The sequence below is a fragment of the Vicugna pacos genome, chromosome 2 (assembly GCF_048564905.1).
Source record: "Vicugna pacos chromosome 2, VicPac4, whole genome shotgun sequence".
In the NCBI taxonomy this organism is placed as follows: Eukaryota; Metazoa; Chordata; class Mammalia; order Artiodactyla; family Camelidae; genus Vicugna; species Vicugna pacos.
This window is the reverse complement of record NC_132988.1, coordinates 120,005,684-120,029,511: the sequence shown is the minus strand read 5'-3', so window position 1 is coordinate 120,029,511 and position 23,828 is coordinate 120,005,684. Positions and strand designations below refer to the sequence as shown.

General features: G+C 48.3%; 1 protein-coding gene across 3 annotated transcripts in view; it reads left to right on the top strand.

Annotated features, from left to right (window-relative positions):
- Positions 1 to 1,198: 1,198 nt before the first annotated feature.
- The window catches only part of HTT (huntingtin), a 122,729-nt gene continuing 100,099 nt past the window's right edge, over positions 1,199 to 23,828 (top strand). For 2 of the 3 annotated variants that reach the window (XM_072946924.1, XM_072946923.1), the window contains exons 1-2: positions 1,199 to 1,609; positions 16,180 to 16,263. In XM_072946924.1, the coding sequence (XP_072803025.1) occupies positions 1,371 to 1,609; positions 16,180 to 16,263 (323 nt within the window). In that variant the 5' untranslated portion in view covers positions 1,199 to 1,370. The remainder of the gene's footprint in view (positions 1,610 to 16,179; positions 16,264 to 23,828) is intronic. The other variant, XM_072946925.1, reaches the window with a different exon arrangement.

Sequence of the window (23,828 nt, the reverse complement as noted above, 5' to 3'; positions counted from 1 at the left end):
CGGGCCATCTGGGAAGTCTACTGACTTGTCAGGTACTGGAGTCTACTACTACTCCAGTACCTGCAGCCTAGAGCTGGGCCCTTGTGGCCTGTCCCACATGAGGGCTGGCATGTGGCCTGGCCTGTGGACAAGGGCCTCTGCTGACATCAGGGAACCGGGACCTCAAGGCTGACAGCATGTTTCTCTGAAGTCCTCCCCCTGAAGGGGGAACCTACTGCTGTCCCCTTGGGGACAAGGCTTCCTGTGCTGATGCTTCCTTCCGTTTACTTGTCTGCTTTGGGACAACAGGCTCTGAAATTAGCTGACGTAGCTTGTGGCCCAGAATGGGGCGCTGCCTTGAGTGGGCTCTGGATGGTACATACTGCATGTTTCTCTTCTCAGAGGGCCACCAACTCCCTGCCCGGCAGGAGGTGCAGCTGCCCCTCTGCCGCTCACCACCAACTACCTCCCCTGCAGGTGCTGAGGCTCTGGAGCCCGGGACCCCACCTAGAGCCGGCCAGCCTCGCCCGAGGAGGGGACAACCTTGGGCCGGCTAGTCATTCCTGGGGAGGGGGGGCGTCTCCGAGGTCAAAGCCGCTTCTCGCTGCACCAGCCCAGCCTCCCCGGGAGCAGGCACTGACCAGGCAACTTCTTACCACCGGTGCCTGCCCCAGGGCCTCCCCCAATCCCCTCCGCTCCACGTCCGGCAGTAGACTCGCCCCCCAGGGCCCCTCTCCTCTCCGCACCTGGGCTTCCGCCCTGAGGGTCCTCCGGCTCCGCGCGGGGCGAACTCACTTCCCCCTCCCTCCCCGGCGGGTTGTCCGGTGAGCCCGCCCTCCGCCCGCGTCGGGGCTGGGCAGCGCCTCGCGGGGGTCTCGGGCTCCTAGCCCACGGCCGTCCTCCCTGCCATCAGCTTGGCGTCAGCCGAGGGCGCCGCTCGCCGAGAGGTGCTTCCGGGGCCCGCCAGACCCTCAAGCCCCAGTCGCCCCGCCCTCCTCGCCGTGCCACGCCCCCACACCGCCCTCCCCCTACCCCCGCGTCGTACGCCCTCGCCGGGAGGAGCGCGGTGGTTCCAGCGGCCGCGGCGGCTCCAGGAGCCCAGGGGGCGGGCGCGGGGGCGGAGGGGTGGCGGGCCGGCCGGTGCCTCGGCCGGCCATTGGCGGAGGCCGCTGCCTCTGGCTGTCAATCTCGCGGCCCGGCCCAGCGTCTCGCCGGCGGAACGTCGCGGGACGTGAGGCCGCGGGGGCTGCCGGGACGGGCCCAAGATGGCCGGGCGCCTGGGTTCCGCTCCTGCCCGCGGCCCAGACCCCCATTCATTGCCGCGCTGCTGAGCGGAGCCGCCAGCCGGCCAGGCGACTCCGGGGGCTGTCCCCGCGGGGCGGGAGGCCGCCATGGCGACCCTGGAAAAGCTGATGAAGGCCTTCGAGTCCCTCAAGTCCTTCCAACAGCAGCAGCAGCAGCAGCAGCAGCAGCAGCTGCAGCCGCCGCAGCCGCAGCCACAGCCGCCGCCGCCGCCACCGCCTCAGCCCCCTCAGCCAGCACCGCCGGCGCAGCCGCCGCCTCAGCCGCAGCCGCCGCCCCCGCCGCCGCCGCCCGGCCCGGCCGTGGCCGAGGAGCCGCTGCACCGACCGTGAGTGCTGGCCCGCTGCCGGTCCCCACCCGGTGACCGCGTCCCTGCGGACCCCGACCCCGCGGCGACAGGGCCGCGCGCGGTCCCCGAGCCCCCCCCCCCCCCGGCCCTGCGCGGGTCTCCGTCCCTCCCTCGGCCTCCCCCGAAGGCACCGAGGCTGTCCGGGCCCCAGGCCTGTGCTTTCTCGGCTGCGAAGTTGGGAAGGAACGGGGCTGTGTTGTGAGCAAGACTCGGCAGAGCCGAGGCCGCGTCCCGTTTGGCTTCCTCTGGGCCCCTCCCCGTCCCCCTCCTCCTTGTCCGCGAGGGAGGAGGGCTGGGGGCGCGGGACCTGCGCGGGAGCCCGGAATGGAGCCGCGGCGATGCGGGGTGTGATGACATCATGCCTCGGGACGTCGGGGTTGGGAGGCGGGGGCGCGCGGGGACGCGGGCCAATGGACAATCTTGCACCGAGGGCCCCTTTAAACCGCCTCTGACTCGGGGCTGTGTGCCCAGTCTCAAGGCACTTCCTTCAGCTCGGGAATCGCAGTGGTGGCTACAGGAATTAAAGCGTCAGGAAGAGACCCGCCTGTCCCAGTTCAACTTGGTCTTGCAGGCACTTGAATGAGTTGTGGTTGCCAAGTTAGTAGTGAACCATTTAGATGGTTATTATTCACAAGAGAGAAATAATAAAATTGCCTTAAATATTAGAAAGAGTTGACTGGAGTTTATTACCTGTCTGCAGTTGGAAATAAAATGACGTATTGCCGAGGGAGAGGTTAATTGCCGGGGGCGAATGCTGTGCGTTGCACGAGTGCTGTAGTCCGGCTTGCCAGAACACAGGTGTCTGCGGACCCCGGAGACGGCTCCTGTTGCTCGCGTCCCGGTAGTGTTTGGAAGCTAGGGGTCTCTGTTGCTTGTGCCAGGGAAAATTTTTGAAACAGGAAAAGAGGGACCATTAGTAGCACCTCCTAACAGGCCCCAGGACTTTCCCCTGAAGTCTTGTGTGCTGAAATGTTCAGCAGAGTTTAGGGTGTGCTGCTGCAGTTCGGCCTTTCTGGCCTCGGGCTTTTTAGTTCTGATCTGCATTTGTGCAGCACGGCATTTAATGAGGACAGTTTTCAAGGCGCAGTCCCTTTAAGAAGCTCACTCTGTTAAGACTGAGTCACTTTTAGTAATGTTTTCTTCTCTCTGTTTCTGATATGATCCTTGCTGTGTCCTGAGAGTTTAACTAGAAGATGAGGATTTGGGGGGTGATGTCTTATCTGTTGGAACAAAATTTAGAAGTTTTTTCTTCTAAAAGGTGAAAAATCTGGATACTTAGAGAAAAATGTGTATTTTTAAATAACCCATTCCAGACTTACCGGGGAGTGCTTCTTCAGGAGGTAGAGGTCACGGAAGGTCACATATTGTGTGGATCTTGTGTAAACGTGGGAAGCGCTGTGCAGGGCTCTGAGCGGGAGGGAAGGGCTTACTGCTGTCCCTGTCTGCTTGTTCAGACACCTGGTCAGTCTAAAAATGTGTCTGCTCTTTCTTATGCTGATTTGACAGAAACTGAATTTGCTTATCCTCTTCAAAATATGGATATAAAGAGGGTTCCTTCTAAAGCCGGCTTGACAAAGTAGATAGATTTTGTTTCATTACTTTATTTGAAGGAAATGTGTGATTGACTTGCTTTTGAAATCTAAATTGTTATTTTTGCACAAATAATACATTAGCTTGATACAAATTCCAAAATTACGAAGAGGTGATTAAATTGTCTCCGTCCCACTCCCTGCTCTAGAGTACCTACCTCCATTCCCAGAGGCAAGCACTGTGACATTTCCTCCTCATGCACCCTACCAGATACAACCTGTGTATACATGAAGATAGATACTAAATTTTTTAAAAACAAAAGTACTTCAGAATAATAACTTTGGAGTTTTCTCAGCATGCTCTGAAATCAGCTGCTTTGGGCTTAATTGTAGTTATTTTAAATAAAGTGCATAAATATCATATTTTTATGTACTTTGCTGTTGAAAAAGCAGATATTCATTAATTCTGAGTAGCAAACTCAGTGGTTACACTTTTGGATCTTGGCATTTCTGTTCAGCTGCTTCAGCTGAAAAATCCATCCCTCACAGTGAGACTGGCCAAAAGCAGTTGAAAGCACCTGTTCTGTTTTTATGGCCCTTGGTCTCTGTGGCACTGCAGTGTCACCAGCCACGCGTGGACTGCAGTTGAAGGATCTGAGTACCGTGCTCTGCTCAGCATGTGGCAGGCAGGGGTTTTGGGTGGGAGTGGCTGCAGTCTCAGCCAGGCTGGCGTGCAGGGGGTGCCAGAGCTTGGGAGGGTCCTAACTGTAATTGTGAGGCAGGTGACATTGGCATTGAGCACTTTCTCTTTCTCCTTCAGACTCCCACCTGGTTTTTCCCTGGCTTTATTTATTCATCAGTAAATATTTGCTGAACATCTAATGTGTGTGCCAGCCCCTATCCTAATAGATGCAGGGCTATGAAATGATGTTTTACTGAGGAACATGGACCATAAACAGGATAGATAAGTAAATATACGGTGTGTTAGACAATGACAAATGGAGGAGGAACTGCAAAGCAGGGACGGGGACTAGGGAATGTTAGGGTTAATAAGCTGCTGGCGTTTTGGATAAGAAAGGCCCAGGGCAGGTGCACTGAGATGGTGGCTTTTGAGTACCTGCCACCAGAGAGTCAGGGTGGCTGTAAAGGCGTGTGGAGGAGGGGAGTCCCATGCAGGGGAACAGGTCAAGCCCCCCTGTTTGAGGACTAGCCAGGAGGTCAGTTTGGCCAGTTGAGTTAGGGACAGGGAGACCTAGGAGGAGGCGAGATCAGGAGGCCCTTGGCTCAGGGTGGATAGAGATGTTGGCATTTATTCTGCGTGAGGCGGGAAGTCGTTGGAGTCTGGTCAGAGGAGTGGCAGGACCTGAGTTGCCTTTTCAGATGAACACTGGCTGAGAACAGACTGCAGGGAATCTCGAGCAGGAGCCGGAAGCCAGTTGGGAACCTACCAATGCCACTGGGTAAGAGGTGAGGGTGGATTGTATCAGGACGCTGGTGGTGGCACCACGCTGGTGGTGGCACGGTGGCAGAAGTAACTGAATTTTGAAGGTGGGACCAGTAGGGCTTGTTCACCTCTGTCTGCTAAGTATAACGTAATGTCTCCATCGTTGGTGTTACCAGTTAGGGTTCTATTCTGCTGCAGATAACAGAAAAGTGCTGCGGTGACGTAAACAGGCCAGAGTGTATTCCAGGGCAGAATTAGTGTCTGAGGAAGCCCAGCAGTGACTAGGGCCCCGCCCTCTTTCTTTTGCTTGATGTGTAAGTGTCCTCGTCCTTTCCCGTTTGCGTTACTTGTCTGCTGTTGGACTGTAACGCCCCTTCCTGACCTAGGTGCTGGCCCTTCTCAGACATGCGGTTTGTGAACAGATACTCCCTCTCTGTGGGCTACCTCTTCTTTCCCTCTTTTCCTTTTCCCTCCTCATTTTTCGGTGGTGTCCTTTGGAGCACAGAGGTTTTTAATTTTGATGAAATCCAGTTTTCTCTTTTGTCTCTGTTTGTTGTGCTTTAGTTGTTATCTAAGAAATTGTGCCTAATTCAAGGTCACAGAGATTTGTTACTCCTATGTTTTCTTCTAAGAACTTCATGGTTTGAGCTCTTACTTTAGGGCTTTGATCCATTTTGGGTTAATGTTTGTCTTACGGTGTTAGGTAAGGGTCCGACTTCATTCTTTTGCATGTGGATTATCCAGCTGTTCCAGCGCCGCTAGTTGCAAAGACTGTTCTTTCCCCTTTGAATTGTCTCAGCAGCTTTGTTGAAAATTAACAGCCCGTAAAGTGTATAGTTTTACCTCTGGACTCTTAATTCTGTCCCATGGGTCTGCCAGTCCTCTACAGTCTTGACTACTGTCGTTTTGTGTCACAATATGAACTGTGAGTCGTCCAACTTTATTCTTTTTCGGGGTGGTGTTGGCTGTTCTGGACCCCTTGCATCTCCATATGAATTGTAAGATCAGATTGTTGGTTACTACAGAGAAGCCAGCTGGGATTCTCTGACAGGTCACACTGAACGTGCAGATCATTTTGGGGAGTACTGGCATCTTCACATTAAGTCTTCTGACCGGTGACTGTTGGCAAACTCTTTATGTAGATGGTCAGGTGGTAGATGTCTCGGACTCCAGCTGCTCAACTCTGCCATTGTAGGCAAAAAGCAGCCAGGAGCACTATGTAAATGAGTGAAGGTGCCTCCGTTCCAGTACAGTTCTGTGAATGACACTGAAATTCGAATTGCATACAATTTTCACATGTCGTAAAATATTATTCTTTGATTTTTTTTTTTGTCAACCATTCAAAAATGTAAAAACATTTCTTAGACTGGCCAAAACAGGCGGGCCTGGTTTGCCCTCTGCCGGATTAGATACCGTAGGACCGCTTTTGGGAAGGATTTCTTTTTTGGTTGCTTGCCTTTTATTAACTAGCTTAAAAAATTATGAAAGTTACGCATGTACCTTGTAACAACATCTTCACATAGTACAGAAGGTAGAAAAACAAAGCCTTCCTCCCAGGCTGTCCTAGTCTCACTTTCTAAAAATTACAACTGTTAAGCTTCTTTTGTCTTCTCTGATTTTTTAATGCATATGCCAGCTTTTAAATGTATCCTTTTTTTTTGTTTGTGTGACCGAGATCATGGTTTTTCACTTAGCAGTATATCAAAGACACAGCGGTACATACAATTCTTTTCACGTGCTCTGTAGTATTGTCGTTTCTCTTTAAAAGGGGACTTACGGAGAAGTGCAGGCAGAGGTCTCGCACTGTCCTGGCTTTCACACGGGCTGTTGATGTTTCTCTCCACCTTAAGAGGCCCTGTCCCATTACGTTTGGTCCCTGCAAGTGAGCCAAGCACGCGGTAAGCTACCTTGGAATGGACTCAAGACATTTAGTCTAATTCAGACAACAGGAAGGAAAAATAAAAGCCAGTATAAGACACTATCTAGCACTGTGTTAAATGGAACCAGCTCGGGTGCTAGAGACAATATGAATTAGAGACAAGATACGTTGTAGATCCTTGCTGCTCAGAGTGTGGTCTCAGAGCCAGCAATTTACTGTCACTTGGGAGCTTATTAGAAGTACAGAATCACTGAGGGACCTTAGACCTGCTGAATCAGAGCCTGCATTTTAACACGATTTGTGAGCAATTTATGTGCACACCAAGGCTTGGGAAGCTCCACTGTAGACGATCAGGCCTTTGCTGTTGTTCATAATGCTGCCAGCACGTGGGAGGGAGGATGTAGGTTGCTTACATATGTCCAGGAGGAGCTGAGGCAGTGTCATTTCTCTGTCCGAGGGTCCCAGAGCCTTTGTGTGGCTGCACAGTTGATTGTAACCCTGACAAGCCAGCTGCGGTGGGTGCTGAGAGCTCCAGCTACTGGGAGTGGGGATGCACGTGGGGTTGGACTAGAAGACCAGTAGCATCCCCTTCAGCCGGTGTGCCCAGGCCTGTTCTGGGCCTCAGGGTTACAGCAGCCAGCCAGGCCGGGGTGCTGTGTGCTGTGGAGGAAAGCAGAGCTGAATGAAGGGGGGAGGGGCTGTGCGGTTTACTTAGGGGGTGACCCTGAAGCAGAGGGAGGGAGCAAGCAGAGTGGGTGTCTGGAGGAGGAGAGGTCCAGGCGGAGGGAGCAAGGAGGAGTGCCTTCCAACTGGAGGAGTGGTGTGGAGTCCAGGGGCTGAAGCAGAATGAAGGGCCGAAGTAGGAGGTGGGGGCAACCGTGCGGGGCCTTGGACCCCAATATAAGGGCTTTGGATTTTTCAATGAGCAGAAGATGCATGCTTGTGTAGTAAAACAAGTGGTGTGACTTAGGATCCTAAAAGATTACTTTGCCAACTCCAAGTGCTGGTGCAGGTGAAACTGGGTCACTTAATCATTGCTGCTTATAAAATGGACTATAAAATGGACAGCTACTCTGGAAAACAGTTGCAGTTTCTTCTGAACTGAACGTACACTGCCCTGGTACGTGCACTCCTGGGTATTCATCCCAGAGAAAGAGAAACTTACGTTAACAAGAAAACCTATACACGGTGTATGCAGCAGCTTTATTCATAACAGTCCCAGATAGAAGCAGCTTAAATGTCCTTCAGCAGGTGAATGGTTAAGCTACTCAGCAATAAAAAGGAACAGACTCCAGATAGTGTGTGCAACAGCTTAGATGAATCTTGAGGAACTTACGCTAGTGAAAACCGCCAATCCCAGAAGGTTACATACTGGATGGTTCTGTTTATGTAATATTTTTGAAATGACACAGTTTTAGGAGTGGAGAATAGATGAGTGGCTGCTAGGGTGCTGGGTTGGGGGAAGGAGTGGAGGGAGTTGGGAGGGAGGTGGGTGTGGTTCTGAGAGCAGCTCAGGGGGTACGCGGCGTGATGGCAGTGTTCCTTATCTTGACCGTGGTGGTGGATTCAGAAACTTACACATCTGATAAAATTGTGTAGAACAAAATACACACATCACACAAGTGGGTAAAAGTAAAACTGAAAGTCTAAATAAAGATCAGTGGATTGTGTCAGTGTCAGTGTCCTGCCTGTGACATTTTACAAGTTTTGCAGAATGTTACCGTGGGGGGAAGCTGGGTAAAGTGTACACTGGATTTCTTTCATTTCTTATGATTGCACGTAAATCTACAATTAACTCAATAAAGATTTCAGTTAACAAAAAAGGCCACCCTGGTGGACGGGGAGCAGGAGGGAAAGAGGCTGTGAAAATAATCAAAGCTGATTTGAAGTAATCAAATCAGTTGGGAGGCTCCTGAAATGATCAGAGCTGGAGGTGCTGGCAGCTTGTGCCCAGACTCATACCGGCAGTGAGGTGGCGAGAAGTGGTCAGGTTCCTTCCTCTTGGGAAGAAGAGCTGACAGGATTTGCAGACAGATTTTTTAAAAAATCGAGATTGTGATTTTTGTATCATAAAATTCATCATTTCAAAATGTACAATTTGGTGATTCTCAGTATATTCACAAGGTTCTGTAAGCATCACTACTGTCTAATTTCTGGAGCATTTCACCCCCTGGAAAAGAAGGCTCCTCCCGATTAGCGGTCATGCCCCGTTTTCCCTTTCCCAGCCCCTGGCAACCGCTGATCTATTTCCGTCTCTGGATTTGCCTGTTCTGGACATTTTTTATAGCCAGAATCACACAGCATGGGGCCTTTGGTGTGAGGCTTCGTTCACGGAGCACAACGGACTGGATTTTGACTGGCACCTTCGTTGTTGGTAATTGTTACCGTCTTCAGTTAAATCACCAGTAAGAAGGCTTTAACAGCCCTTTGCCGAAGACCGTGTAGTGGGAAATCTTGGGCCTTGGTTCCCCTAATCAGACAGTACTTTTATTTTACAATTATGTACGAAATATAATTCGAAAATGACTTTTGGTGTCTCTTTCCTTCTTAGAAAATAATCTCTCTGAAAGAGTCCTGATTTTCTAGGGACACTCTCACATTGGTGCTGTACTTGGCCACAGTTAAGGAGCCGCTGGTGTGGAGTCAGAAGACCTGGATCCCTGCCCGGCCACCTACTGCCCTGCTCCTGCAGGCAGGCAGTTCCTGGCTCTTGGTTCTGCTCCCTGGGGTGGGGGGGGGGCTGGGCACCGACTTGAAATGTGGACGTGAGAGGACATGTGAGGACGAATAGCCAGACGAGCACAAGATGAGTGATTGTTTTCCGTTCCTTGGATAGTCCAGGGCCCCCTTGCACAACCTCAACCTGGAGTCAGATTTCTCATGTGTAATCTTAAAATAACAATTCTAAGAGTTTAGATGACAGGGCAGGGCCTGAATTCCCATGTTCACAGTTAGTTCCTTGGTCAGCATGTTCATGTGATTGTAGTGTGCTGTGGAGTCCTTGATTCTCGTATTTCCCTCCTTACAAGTGCGTCTTTATGCTGCTTTGCACAGTTAGAGGGGCTGACTGAGGCTTGTTTTCACTTTGAAGGTAGATTTAAAATGACTACGTTTACCAAAAACAGTTGAAGGGTCAGGACTGTTCTTACCCCGTTTGTGCAGCACTCACCCTGTTCAGCCAGTCCCCGCCCAGAGGGGAGGTTCCGTTTTCACATCAATCTCCAGACTTACTCTTCACGTAGAACCAGTCAGTCAGACACACCAGTTCGTCAGTCTAATTAAACTCCACGGGAGGATGCGATCGTTGTAGTTTTCTTTAACTTGTGGGTTCGTGTATTGGACCAAATAAGATGAGAAGGCGGGATCTCAGGCAGGGACCGGGGAATGTGCAAGAGCTGAGTCTGAAGACGCATGGCCAGGATGACTGTGCGGCCCTGCAGGTTTGCTTTGCTGACCAGGGATAGAGGCTGGAATGTATGTGGCCTGAGGCCAGGTTGTACTGGGCCTGCGCCAGGTGGGAGTGCTTGTCACTTTTGCTGATAAAACTACCTTGCTGCCCTGATAACCTCTCAGTGGGTGGCGCCGGAAGGATTGTTTTTTCATTTACTGATACTTTTGCGTAATGCCTTTTTGTTGGGGTGTCTGAGGGTAAAGTCTGACCCTCACACTTTAAAATGTGGGTATGCTTCAGTGTGATAGAAGAGGAGATTTTATAAGATTTTGGTTACACTTGCCTGACTTTTTAAACTGGTATTTTAAAATTTTTCCCTTGATGGAGGTACTGGGGACTGAACCCAGGACCTCATGCGTGCCAAGCGCGTGCTCGACCACTGAGCTGTACCCCCCCACCCCTATACTAGTATTTTTAGAGTTTGGCTGTGACATAGTAAGATTTTGTAGTTCTTTAATGATAATATGTTAATTATACACGTTTAACCATGTTCGGAATAAAAGTGGATTTAAGAAAAAAAGGAGCAAAATCAAAGTATTTTGGTAGCAATCGTGCTTCTCAGAATAGGTACTTAGTAGTTACTGTTTGAATTTTAATAGTAAGACTAGTAACTGTTGAAGACTGACTCTGTCAGCCTGAAGAATCTTATGATTTTGGGGTTATCTACTGAGTGTGGTTAAGTTTAAATATACTATGGCAGATTTTTTTTTCCCTCGAAAGTGTTTGGATTGCTGGAAAATGATTGTGGATGAATTAGGAAGAAGAATATAAAGCATACGCTTTCTTCGTAGCTAATGGTGGTAGGAAGCGCACAGCCCTCTTTCTGGCAGGAGGGTCATGACAGTCAGGGTCCTCAGGAGCCTGCGGTACTGGTGTCTCGGCCGCAGCCGGAGAACCCAGGGCTGCGGCTGGGGCTCCGTGTGGTGCCTGAGTTCAAGCCTGTGGGGTTGCTCCATGATTTCTGTGCTTTTTAAGCTTTGCTGTTTCTACTTTTCTTTCCATCTCTTGGTTCTAGAAACTCATGTTTAAAGTAATCCTCATTTATCTTCTGAATCCTACTTGTAAGACAGACTCAAGAACTTTAGAGTTGGGGGAGGATATAGCTCGGTAGAGCGTGTGCTTAGCATGCACGAGGTCTTGGGTTCAACCCCCAGTACTGCCATTTAAAAAAAAAAAAGAACTTTTGAGTCAGTGTTAATGTGTATTTAACCTGCTCTCCTAGAGAAAACACTTATTTATCCATTCCTTTGTTATCGGTCCACGAAACACCTGTCCAGTGTAGATGTGCTGAGTGCTGGTGGTAGAGACACCGTACGGTCCTTCCTGTTTGTCCATCACCCCTCAGAAGGTAATTACAGGAGCAGTTTCTACCAAAGAGTGTGGTTGGGGCGAGCGGGGCCCTGGGTAGTGTCCTGGGTGAATAAGGCAGGCTTTCCCCCGCCAGGAGCACAGAGGAGGAGCTGGACCCAAGCAGACAACGGAAGGTGTTTTTATTTTACTGGGTGAGATCAGTGTTTCTGTCTTTGACTTTTTGCTAGTTCATGAACTTCCGCTCAAGTCCTGGCATGGGGAACAGCACATGCAGGTCTTAATGAAATGAGGCAGCAGGTCTAGAGAGCTGTGTTGTCATTGTCATTGTCATTGTTAACTGTATTCCTTTCTTTTACTCCACACCTGAGGAGAGAGACAGTTCTTTTTAAAACTCACGTTTGTATTTCTCACTTCTAAAAAGATAGATGAGTGTTCCGTGGGCCTAGCCGGTTCTCCATCAGGCACATGGGTAACTTGTGTGAAGCCATTAACTTTTACCCTTTTTTGGTGCCCTGGTGGCTCTACTGGGAAATCTACACCTGGAAACCCTACATGGTCATCTATAACCACGGAAATGGTTGGCATGTTGACATTCTGCTTGTGTCAGTGCGTGGCGCTGTCTTACCAAGTCCAGGCAGCATTTTGTGCTTCGTACCTGCAGCGATAATGCAGCCTGAGGGGTCCTTGGGCGTCCCTCCCTCTCCGGCCCGTGGCAGCCCCCGGCACTCAGCACAGCAGTCTGTCTTCCGAGTGCAGGTGAGGCCTCAAAGCCCTCTCCAGGCTGTGCCCTGGGTGGCCATGACCAACTGGTCAGGACTGGCTCCTCAGAGACCCCTGGGTGCCACTCATACAGCTGAGCCCCTTCAGTCACAGTTGAAAAATGCAGACTTAGGTGCAGGCACTTGCCGTGAATCACACGCCCACCACCTTTCGGGTTGGGAGGTGGAGGTTCTGCTTAGATTCTGAGTGCTGAGAATCTGAGGTTGTGAATGCTTCTACTCCAACCACCATTAAGTTGTGAGGTCCACTTAGTTGAGTGTTTGTCAACCTTTTTCTGATCACCTCTCCCCTAGGAATCGGTGTAGAGCCCAGTGTGAGAGGCTGCCTGTGGAGGGGCCACTGTCTACGTAGCTAGAAGTCTGGGTGTTTGAATTCAGTTCACTTAAGGCCTTGGCAGATTTTCATTTTGGAAATCAAAGGGTATTGGGTAAGTGAGTTGGTTTGCTTCCTAAAATGCTTAAAGTGGTCAGTGTTCTTTAATTTTCTCAATGGCTGTCTTAAATTAGGTAAACTCTAAGCTGCTGTAATGGAAACTCCTTAATGTGGCGGTTCAAAGAAGAGAGTATTTAAATTCGCACAGCACTTTCTCCTTCCTCCTTTAAATTGAGGTGTAACTTATACATAATGAAATGTGCCCTTGTTGGTGTACAGAGCTAAGTTTTGACAGATGCGTAAAGCTGTGTAACTCCTGCCACACTCAAGATTCAGAACAGCTCCATCACCTCCAGAGGCTTCCCCCCCACCCCATGCCCCTTTGCTGTCAGGCTCCCCTGGCCCCAGCCTGGCCCTGGAAATGGCTGACCACTTTGCGCCCCTGCAGGACGTGGGGTGACCGGAACTGCGTGCAGCCTTGCAGCTGTGCGCTGAGGTCCGTCCGTGTGTGCGTCGATGGTTTGCTGCTTTTCACTGCCGGGCAGTGTTCCACTGTTTGGCTGTGGTGGTTTGTCCACCCACCGGGTGCGGGATGTTTGGGTGTTTCATAGCGCTTTTGAAGTGGGTAACTCAGGGGGCAGGTGGGGGTCACTTGGGGTCCAGGTTCCTTCCGTCCTGTTGCTCTGCAGCCTTCTATTGTCTTTATCTGTAGAATCAGAAACTTGAGTGTTAGGACTGTTTGTTCCAATTGGAGGGAACTGAAAGGGGAGACGCCCGGGGCAGGCCAGCCAGGCGGAAGCTCCTTCTGCTACTTCCGATCCCACTTCCTCTGAGAACGGAGTCACGTGTCTGTCCCTGGCTGCAGGGAGGCTCGGCAGTGGAAATTCCAGCTGGAGCCACGTGTCGAGAGAGGGAAGCCTGGCATTTTGACGATGACTAGCAGTCTTCAGTGTGGCTTCTCAGGATAAGTCTCTCTCAGGAAAGTGGGAAACACGCAGCCACCAGTCCTCACGGGGTGAACTTCTACTGGGCAGTCGTCAGGCGCCCTCCTGCAAGCAGCTCTCATTCAGGCCCCACTTGTCCTTCCCTTGGGCCCCTGACCTTACCCCTTGGAGGCTCTTCCTTGTCTGCTTTCTTCCCCGGACACATCTGAGGTGCCTTTTGGGAGGGTATGTCTTCATTGGATTTGCACAGTTGTAAGAGCCTGTTTCTTCAGATGTACTTTTTGGAGCCTGAAGGTAGCATTAGGGATAAATTAAATAGTCACTGGCGTTTGTACGTTAGTTTTCTTTCCCCCCTTAGGTAATAGAATGCTCTCAAAAACTTAAACAGTCTTCTGGTTTCCATGTTTCTAGTTAGTACAACACACTGGTAACTTTCACACTCAAATTCTTTTCTGGATGCAGTTCTTAAGTCTGCTTTATTTTTGGCTTCCTCTTTGGATTGTCCCTTTCTCCCTTGTTTCTGTGGCGCCTTGAAGGCGTCTGGAGCTGTGGGTGTGGGCAGCTTTAACATCTCCTGCCTTGTTTTTATTAAGCAGGATTTTTTTTTTAATTGAAATATAGTTGATTTACAATGTTTCTGGCGTACAGCAAAGTGATTCAGTTTTATGTGTGTCTGTGTGTGTGTATATGTATATATATATATATATATATATATATATTCTTTTTCAGGTTCTTTTCCTTTATAGGTTATTACAAGATACTGAATATAGTTCCCTGTGCTGTACAGTGGGTCTTCTTTGTTTATTTTATATATAGTGGTATGTATCTCTTAATCCCAAATTCCAAATTTATCCCTCCCCCTCCCCTTTCCCTTTTGGTAACCATAAGTTTGTTTTCTATGTCTGTGAGTCTGTTTCTGTTTTGTAGATAAGTTCATTTGTATCATTTTTAGATTCCACAAGTAAATGATATAATATGATATTTGTCTTTCTCTGTCTGACTTCACTTAGTATGATCATCTTGAGGTCCATCCATTTTGCTGCAAATGTCATTATTTCATTCTTTTTTATGGCTGAGTAGTATTCCACTGTGTACATACACCACATCTTCTTTATCCAGTCATCTGTTCATAGACATTTAGGTTGCTTCCATGTTCTTGGCTATTGTAAATAGTGCTGCTGTGAACATTGGGGTATATGCATCCTTTTGAATTAGAGTTTTTTCTTTTTCGGATATATGCCCAGGAGTAGGATTGCTGGATCATATCGTAAGTCTATTTTTAGTTTTTGAAAGAACTTCCATACTGGTTTCCATAGTGGCTGTACCTGTTTACATTCCCATCAACAGTGTAGGAGGGTTCCCTTTTCTCCACACCCTCTCCAGCATTTACTATTTGTAGACTTAAAAAAAAATTTTTTTTAAATTGAAGTACAGCCGGTTTACAATGTTGTGTCAATTTCTGGTGTATTTATGGACTTTTTGGTGATGGCCGTTCTGACCGATGTGAGGTGGTACCTCACTGTAGTTTTGATTTACATCTCTCTAGTAATTAGTGATGTTGAGGGTCTTGTCATGTACCTGTTGTCCATCTGCATGTCTTCTATGGAGAAATGTCTAGGTCTTCTGCCCATTTTTTGGTTGGCTTGTTTGTTTTTTTGATATTGAGCTGTATGAGCTGATGGTATATTTTGGGAATGAATCCTTTGTCAGTCACATTGTTTGCAAATATTTTCTCCCGTCCTGTAGGTTGTCTTTTCATTTTGTTTATGGTTTCCTTTGCTGTGCTAAAGCTTCTAAGTTCAATTAGGTCCTATTTGTTTATTTTGCTTTTGTTTCCATTACTGTAGGAGACGGACTGAAATTTATGTCAGAGTGTCCTGCTTACGTTTTCCTCCAGGAGTTTTATGCTATCTGGTCTTACGTTTAGGTCTTTAATCCCTTTTGCGTTTATGTGTGGATATGGTGTTAGAGAATGTTCTAATTTCATTCTTTCACAGGTAGCTGTCCACCTTTCCCAGCACCGCTTATTGCAGAGACTGTCTTTTCTCCATTGTGTATTCTTGCCTTCTTTGTCATAGATTAATTGACAATAAGTGCGTGGGTTTATTTCTGGACTTACTGTGCTGTTCCATTGGTCTGTGTGTCTGCTTTGTGCCAACACCATGCTGTTTTGATTACTGTAGCTTTGCAGTAGTCTGAGGCCATGCCCTGTCTTTTCTATGGAGCCGTGTTGTATAGGAAACCCTGGATTGGGCTCATCCCCACCTCCCTCATCTTCCTAATCAGGCTGTTTATCTTCTGTCATTTGGCTAAGAAGTCTTGCTAGGAGGCTTTTGAGAAAGGCTCTGAGCATGGGGCCTATTGCTTGCTGTTTGGGGGTATGGAAGCAATTAGCTGTTGTCAGACAGTATTTTATACCTAATCGTGTGAGGTCCGTGTGGTGTGCTGACTGCTGTCAGTTAATGGGATCTGGGGAGAGGATGCAGCTTGGCACATACGGTAGGTGTGGTAGGATTGTGCCTCATTGAGTCACACGCGCCCTCGTCCGCGTCATCTTGGACGAGCACTGTTTGCACTGCAGTTTCTCCTTCTTTCTAACGTGCAGAACCAGGTGCCTTAGCAACATCCCTTGACGTTTCTGCAGAGCCTTGCTGTGTGGGAACCCTGGGCCAAGCTCCTCCCTGCTTCCTTGGCCTCACCCCTGCCCTGCCCCCACACGGCGTGCGCGGTTTACTGCTGGGAGTCAAGAGATGCTACCGAATAGTGAATGCCCCATAAAAATTAATGGAGTGAGTAGCTCAACACTGGCTCACTTCGCTTCCTCCTTTTTTCCTTTCAGAAAGAAAGAACTCTCAGCCACCAAGAAAGACCGTGTGAATCACTGTCTGACCATATGTGAAAACATAGTGGCGCAGTCGCTCAGGTAACTGCACTTTTCACTTTACAGTGAAAATAAAACCCTTGTGTATCTTCATTCTTAGTGGGCAGTATTCTTCGTCTCCCTTCCCCATACTTCTGGCTGTATGTGTCAAGGATATCCAGACACTGGGATGAGGAATGTTTCCTTTGTGGAATCTTACACAGAATAATTGTGACCATTATGTTTAATTAGCACTCCTGGTAGTTGAAATCATTTACACGTCACCTTTTATTTGATATTTGTACATTATTGCAGGGTTTGGAACAGTGCGGGCCTGTCCAGGAGCCTGTCCAGTCATCGTGGTCTTCCGTTGGCTTTCGTTTGGCACTCGGCTGCTTCTGTCTCTGCCGGGGTGCTCGCGCCCCCAGCGTGGCTTCTGCCTGCTCCTCGTGCCTCTGGGCGTCGCGGGCAGTTGACTGGGGGCCGGCCTCCCAGCTGGGCCTTTCTCCGGGGGTGATCTCGGGCAGTTGATGAGGCCGGCCTCCCGGCTGGGCCTTACTTGGGGTGACCCGGCAGCACCTCTGGTGTGGCTTCTTTGCTAGCTCTGTTTACTCTCTTCGCTTTTGACTCTCTGTCTTCTGCCTGTTGTTTCTGGTGGCTGTTGACGGTCGATATTCAGTCCTGTTTCTAAAGGCCGAATAGGAGACAGATGTTCCTATGATTTCTGAATTCTGTTACTCAGATGGGCATGTGTGAAATACTTCTCCCTTGGTTTTTCTTTCCTTTGGAATAAATCATTCATGTTATTTTTCTGCTGGAAGCTGGAAAGAGCTCTCTGTAACCTGCTAGAAGAAGCTCTGAGAATTGTCGATGAAAATAATCAATAAATAATCGGTAATAGGAATAGAAAAAACTTTTATCTGAGCCAAACTGAGGACGATAGCCCGGAAGACAGCCTCTCAGATCACTCTGAGAAACTGCTGCGGGAAAGCAGGGTTTTCAGCACAGTTTTGTATCTTATCAGAACAAGGAACATCAAACAAGTCAGGGATACATTCCTTCAAGGTTGCAAAACAAACAAACAAACAGATCCGCACGTACAGAAGGGCTTTGGCGCCTGTAGAGAGAGTCTTGTCATCAGAGGAGGACCAGCAGGGTCCGTCCCAGGACGGGAGGCATTTAGTCTTTATTTTTAACACGGACATTCTTTACTTCTGGTCAGTGTGCCCTTTTCTTTAATGATGAAAGCAGACGTACAGCGTATGTCTGAGAGGCCACAGACAGGCTGCTATAGTCAGCACCAAATTCAAGTTGACTTGTATATAGGCCAGAATGACCTCCCCAGACCTCGGTATGTGAACATTTCTTTTCTCAGAATAGTAATCTTGATTTTAGTACTGGCAGAAACTTGGTGATTCACTTATTTTTGATGGCACCTTGCTTTTGTATTTTATACTTTCAAAGTGATTTCAGAATACTTCGTTTTAGATGAACTCATTCCTTTTGTGAGATACCGTGGGTGATTTTTGTTTCTATCTAATTTGTAGAAATGTTGTAGGAAGACAATGAAGTGACAGTGACAGATCTCTGTGCGCCACCACACTACTTCCCTCTAGACTTCTTTATCATAAAGTTGAATTCTGGCTAAATTAATCCATAAATTTAAAATGATTGATCAGAATTCTAGTAGGGGTATTATGCAACTTACTTGTCTGCAAGAGTAAATACATAAATGTTGCAAAGAAAATCTGAAACCGTTAGTCATATGGTGAGACCCAGTATACGTGGCGTTAAAAGCAGGCGTCAGAGAAGATGCAGAGTAGGAAGCGGGAAAGTGTGTGTGTGTGAGTTTGTGGCAAAAGCAGTGTCTGTGCTGGTGTGGAAAGGGGGGGCTGTTGCCTCAACCGTCTGTTTAGGTGAAGGAAAACTGTGTCTCCTTCATATTGCAAACAAACAGAAATGCCAGGCTAATTTAAAAAAATGAAGTCATTACTACAGAAAGAACGTTTAATCTTAGGCTGTGGAATGCTAACAGTAAAAGGAAAACGTTTTATCTGGAGTATAGTTCAGAATGTCAAAATCCACTTTAAACTTAAAAGTACCTAAATTCAACTTGAGGAAATATGATACGCATATTGACAGCATGTATATCAAAGGCTTAATAGCTTCTAAAAGAGTGGTTGTAAGTCATGAAGAAAAAGACCATCATCCTAGTAGGGAAATATAGGCAAAGGCCGCGAGGCGGTAATTGGGAAAAGAAGAACTGTGACTGGGCCAGTAAATATGGCGGCTAACGCTGACTTTGTGCCTCCTTTGGAAAACGCTAGTATTTACTAGTAACCAGTGGGCTGGGACTAAAACAAAACTACGAACTTTTTAAACCTGTCAAATTGACAAGCATTAAAAAATACTCAGGATTTTGTCAGAGGTGGTACCACCTTTTAAAAGGCAGTTTGGCAAACTCTGTCTGTGTCAGACTTGGCCGTTTCCCATCAGGAGCTTGTCGTTGGGAAGGTGTGATGCTGTCTGTGCAGTGCGCTTCATCCCGTTAGAAAATAAAAAGTAGTCTTAACACCTTATTCACAGGGGAACTGAAAAAAAAGTAAGATGATTTATGAAGGATGCTTTATAGATATTTATATTTGTGACCAGGAAAGATACCAATAAGATGTTAAAAATTAGGTTAAAAAAATCTTGGAAGTTTTTTGCTTCTGGCTAAGAAGGATTTACCTTCCTGCCTAAAACAATGGATCAAATTTATGTAACAATAGTTGTCAAGGCATCAGGCATCAGGCTCTTCTGGAAAAACTGAAGACTAATGCAGTGAGCCGTATTTCCCCAGATTATTGCCTGGAGGGAGTTTCCAGCCAGGACGCGAGGAGGGGAACCCAGGAGAGCCCAAAGGGTGCTGAGAGGAGGAGACAGAGCTGGTCGCCTCTGGAGGCAGGGTGGCCGGAGCCCGCTGGGGAGGGCACCAGTGAGGAGAGACTGCAGGAGTGGCCCCTGGAGCCCTCCGAGCGCCCTCATTCAGGTCTTCCCAGGGGTGCTGCACACACTGAGCCAGGGCCGGGGTGGAATCACCTGAAGGGGGTGGGAGGGAGCCAGTGCTGAGGCTCACACAGGGCAGGAAGAGCTCCTGTTCACAGCAGCCGGCGTGGACAGCCTCTCCTTCCCGGGGTGCGGAGCGAGCTCAGAGGGGTTTGCCTTCGTGACAGGGCGACGTCGCCTGAGACACAGATGTCATTCTGACCCTACCTAGTAAAGCTTAGAAGTAACACCCGAGATGGTCATACTCGTCCGGAGTAACCTGGTTGCATTCCAGAGCAAAGTTCAAGAATGTTTACAGGAATTCAGAAGGATATCACACCCAACAAGATGGAAGTTACAAGGTCTGGGATCCAGTCAGAAATGGCCGAAGGCGCAGGGAAACGTGATTGGCGGTGAGAAAAGGCAGCTGAAGCTGACCCAGCGATCGCCTGGGTGGCAAGATCTGCACACGAAAACGTTAAAACAATGACCACAACTGTTATTTCATGTGTTCAGGAAGCTGGAGAAAGGAGTGAATGTGTTAAATAGGGACAAGACATGAGAAAGTCCTACTAAAGTGAACAAAAGCGAGAGTGCCGGCGCCGGAGGTCTGCGCAGCGAGTGTGCCGGGAGGGCCAGGCCCCGGAGCTCGGTCCGCCGTGGAAAAGCTCTCTCAGAAACACAGGTGGAGTAAAGACTCTTCCAGACACGCAAGAGCTGAGGTAATTGATGTCCAGCAGGCGACCGCTATGGAAGTAGTAAAGTGTTTCAGGTGGACGTTCTGGGTCTACACAGAGGACTGACAACAGCGGAAATGGTAACACTAGTGGGTAAATAAGAGGCTTTCCCTCTTACTTTTAATCTTTTAAAAATTTAGTTGATTGTTTACAGCAAAAATAGCTATATTAGGGGTTTATTGCACGTAGGAGCACTATGCATGGCACAGTAGCATGCGGCCGGAACAGCCGAAGTGGAGGCGCAGGTGACCCTTGCACTACACGGAGTGGGTCCATTTATACATGGATTTTTCTTCAAAAGATACTGCAGTGCTACCCAGTGCATGGTTGATTGAGTCTGGACTGGGACCGGTGGATACCAGGGACCAACTATAAGTTATACGTGAATTTTCGACTTTGCAGAGGGTTGACGTTCCTAACCCCTGCGTTCAAGGCCCGGCTGTGCATTTGTGGTTGGCAGAGTGATGTCCCCTCCTTGCCGAGATACAGGTCCTAATCCCTGGAGGCCTGTGTGGACGTTACCTTGTAAGGGAAAGGGGTCTTTACAGATGTGATTAAGTTAAGGATCTTGAGATGGAGAGATTATCCTGGGTTGTCCAGGTGGACCTTACATGCAGTCATGTGTATACTTACAACGAGGAGGCAGAGGGGACTTTCACACAGACGAGGTGCTGTGAAGATGGAGCAAAGACAGAGCTCAGGATGCTGGCCTGGAAGACCAGAGTGATGCAGCCAGGAGCGGCTGGCAGGGAAGCTGGAAGAGGACAGGAGCCGTTCTCCCTTAGCATCCCGGTGGGAGCACAGCACCCTGGAACCCTGACTGCAGCTCGGTGATCTGCATCTTGGACATCTGGCCTCCAGAACTGAGAGGATGGGTTTCTGTGGTTTGAGCACCTCAGTTTCCAGTAGTTTGTTCCAGCAGCTGCAGGAAACCTGTCCCAGTGCTGCTGTTAGCCTCTTGTCTCTGTGTGAGGTGGGATACTGTCACCGAGCAGCTTGTGACAGATCAGGGACATGCAGTCTAGATTGTAAAGCAGCAATTGAAAACACAACCAAAAGTTATAGCTAATAAACTAAAAAAGGAGATAAAATGGAATCATAGCAATCAATACTCAGCCCCAAAGAAGGCAGGAAGAGAGAGAAAGGCATGTAAAGAGCACGTGGGACAGACAGCACAGTGGTGTACTTAAACCTGGTTATGCCAGTGATGTCATTACGTGTAAAAGCTTGTCAGGTCGGATGGAAAGCGAGACCCAGACATGCCGCCTGCAGGACACTCATTAAATTAAATATAAATTCACACAGGTTCACAGCAAAGAATGGCAGGAGGTTCAGCACGCTGACACTGATCGGATGGAAGCCAGGCTGGTTATATTGCAGGTGCAGTGGGTGTGTAACCCCAGGCTGCTGCCGGGACCAGGATGGTTATTTCCTAGTAACAGAGGCATCAGTTCGTCAGGTGGGCTGGACCTCATCTGGCCCAGGTGCTGATGGACTTACGCACAGAGCTTCAAAAATGCACGAAGCACAGCCTGACGGAGTGCAAGGAAAAGTAGACAGACAGAGTTACGGGCAGATATTTCAATGGCTGCTCTCAGAAATTCTTAAAATTTGGATCTAGAAGGCTTGAAAAGCACCACCCACGTGTGTGTCCTAGTTGACGTTTTATGGAGACTCCATGCAGGACGGCAGAAGACATTCTTCCCAGGTGCTCCCAGGACGCTTGCCAAGAAAGACCGCACGCTGGGCCGTAGGACGGCTCTCTAGGTGTAAGAGGACTGAAATGCAGTGGTTCTCTGACCTCAGTGTAATTGGAATCTATTACAGAAAGGTCGTCTGGAAAAGCCCCAAATATGTGGAAAACAAATAACACGTTTCCACATGGCCCGTGGGCCAGAGGAGAAGTCAAAGGGAAATTTGAAAGTATTTTGAATTGATTGAAAATAAAAACTAAAGATTTTAGAGCTTGCGGTATGCTGCTGCCGCATGTTAAAGGGACATTTATAGCACAAAATGCCTGGTAAAGAAAGGCATGAGGCAGCAACGCAGCTTTCACCTTAGGAAACTCAAAGAGCAGGTGAAGCCCAAATTTAGCAGGAGAACAGACATGGTAAGAACAAGTGTCAGAATTAAAAACCGAGAAGCACGTAGACAACCAGTAAAGCCAGAAGGGGGTTCTTTGAGAATGTCAATAAAATTTGCAAGACTGATCAGGAAGGAAAGAGTGAGGCCACAGGTTCCCGGTGTCTGGAATGAGGGGACGGTGTCAGCCCAGGCGCCACAGGCACTCAGGACTGTCAGGCAGAGTTACAAGCTGTGCCAGTAAACTCACTCTTGATCAAGGATCTTGAAAGACAAACTTCTAAAGCTCTCTCAAGAGGAAACAGATAATCTAAGTAGCCCTGAATCTCCTTTATTAAAATCAAGTTTAAAAATTGATATACGGTGTAGTGATTAGAGAGCTCTTAAGCACGGTTAGGAACGGTGTGTAAACGTACTTTTTCCTTTTTGAAGAGTGAAAGATGATTGGCATGTAAGACCATGAGTCTGAGGTGCACATGCTGGTGGGATGTATTTACACAGTGCGATGTGGGTTCGCCACAGTGTTAGCTGACACCTTTATCATGGAGCGTCATTACCGTTTCTGTTTTTGTGTTGAGAACAGTTAAGATCTAGTCTCTTAGCAACTTTGACGTTTAAAACACAGTATTATTGACTGTAATCACTAAACTGTGCATTGGGTCTCCAGAATTTATTTATCTCCTAGTTGCAAGTGAGCCTTTTTTAACTGTGAATTTTATGAAATCCATGTACAAATAAAATATTTCTGATGAAAATTTTGTGTCAGAATTGAGATGTGCTGTAAGAAAGATTGTTGTCTTGTGTATCACAGTAATTTCTTCATGTTGATTACATGTTGAAGTAGTAGTAATATTGGACGTACTGGATTAAATGAAGCATAATACTGATTTTACCTGCTCTTACTGTTGTGTCTTTCGGAAAGTGTGAAATTGCACACAGAGCGCCCGTCCCCTTGCACGGGCACCCCGCTGGGAGAGCTGCGCACACTGGGCCGGCCCCTGGGGCCCTCTCCCCGGCTCTTTGTCCAGAGCTTGCTCCGCAGAGATGAGTCTGACGTGTTGCGGGGAGGCCCGTCGCGTTTCTTGCTCGTGTTTGTGTGCTGGTCATCGCTGATGTGGTCCTTCGCTTTCTCTTAGGCTACAGGGCGAGGCCTCCCTTTCAGAGGACTCGAGTTAGATCATGGAGCTGCGCTCTGGTTCGGATGTTTCAAGAACGGCAGCCCTTTCAGGATTGCTGTGTTACCGCCTGGCCGCACTTCACCGCACTGCGAAGTCAGTTCCATGCACACAGCGTGTGTCTTCCTCGGCTGTGCTGAGCCAGTTCGGTCACAGCTCCCTGAACAGTCTCTCTCAGTTGAACTTGTAAAAGCCATTTACTAACATCGCACAGGTTCCAGCTGAGACTGAGACAAAACAGCCTCACCACGATGGTGTCGAGTCCGCAGTGATGCGGGGTTACACTTTGGAGTGCACTGAAAGCAAGATTAAGAAGGAGTAAAAGGGTTATATTGCTACACCGAATTTCCAGATTCCAGGAATATTATAAGTAAAAGTAACTTGTTGGCAGAGGGCAGATGCCTATCTGGAGTTTTAAGTATCTGAAGCCATGTCTTTGTAAAAATTGAGTTGAAATACTCACAAAGCAGTGTCTTTTAAGACTTTTTAACTAAAACAAAACGAGATTGCCTTGCAAGTACAACCTCTTCCTCTAAAGAAATTAAAATATTTTAGAATACTCTCAGATCTCCAGGAAAATTGCGATAGTATAGAGTATCCCCGTAAA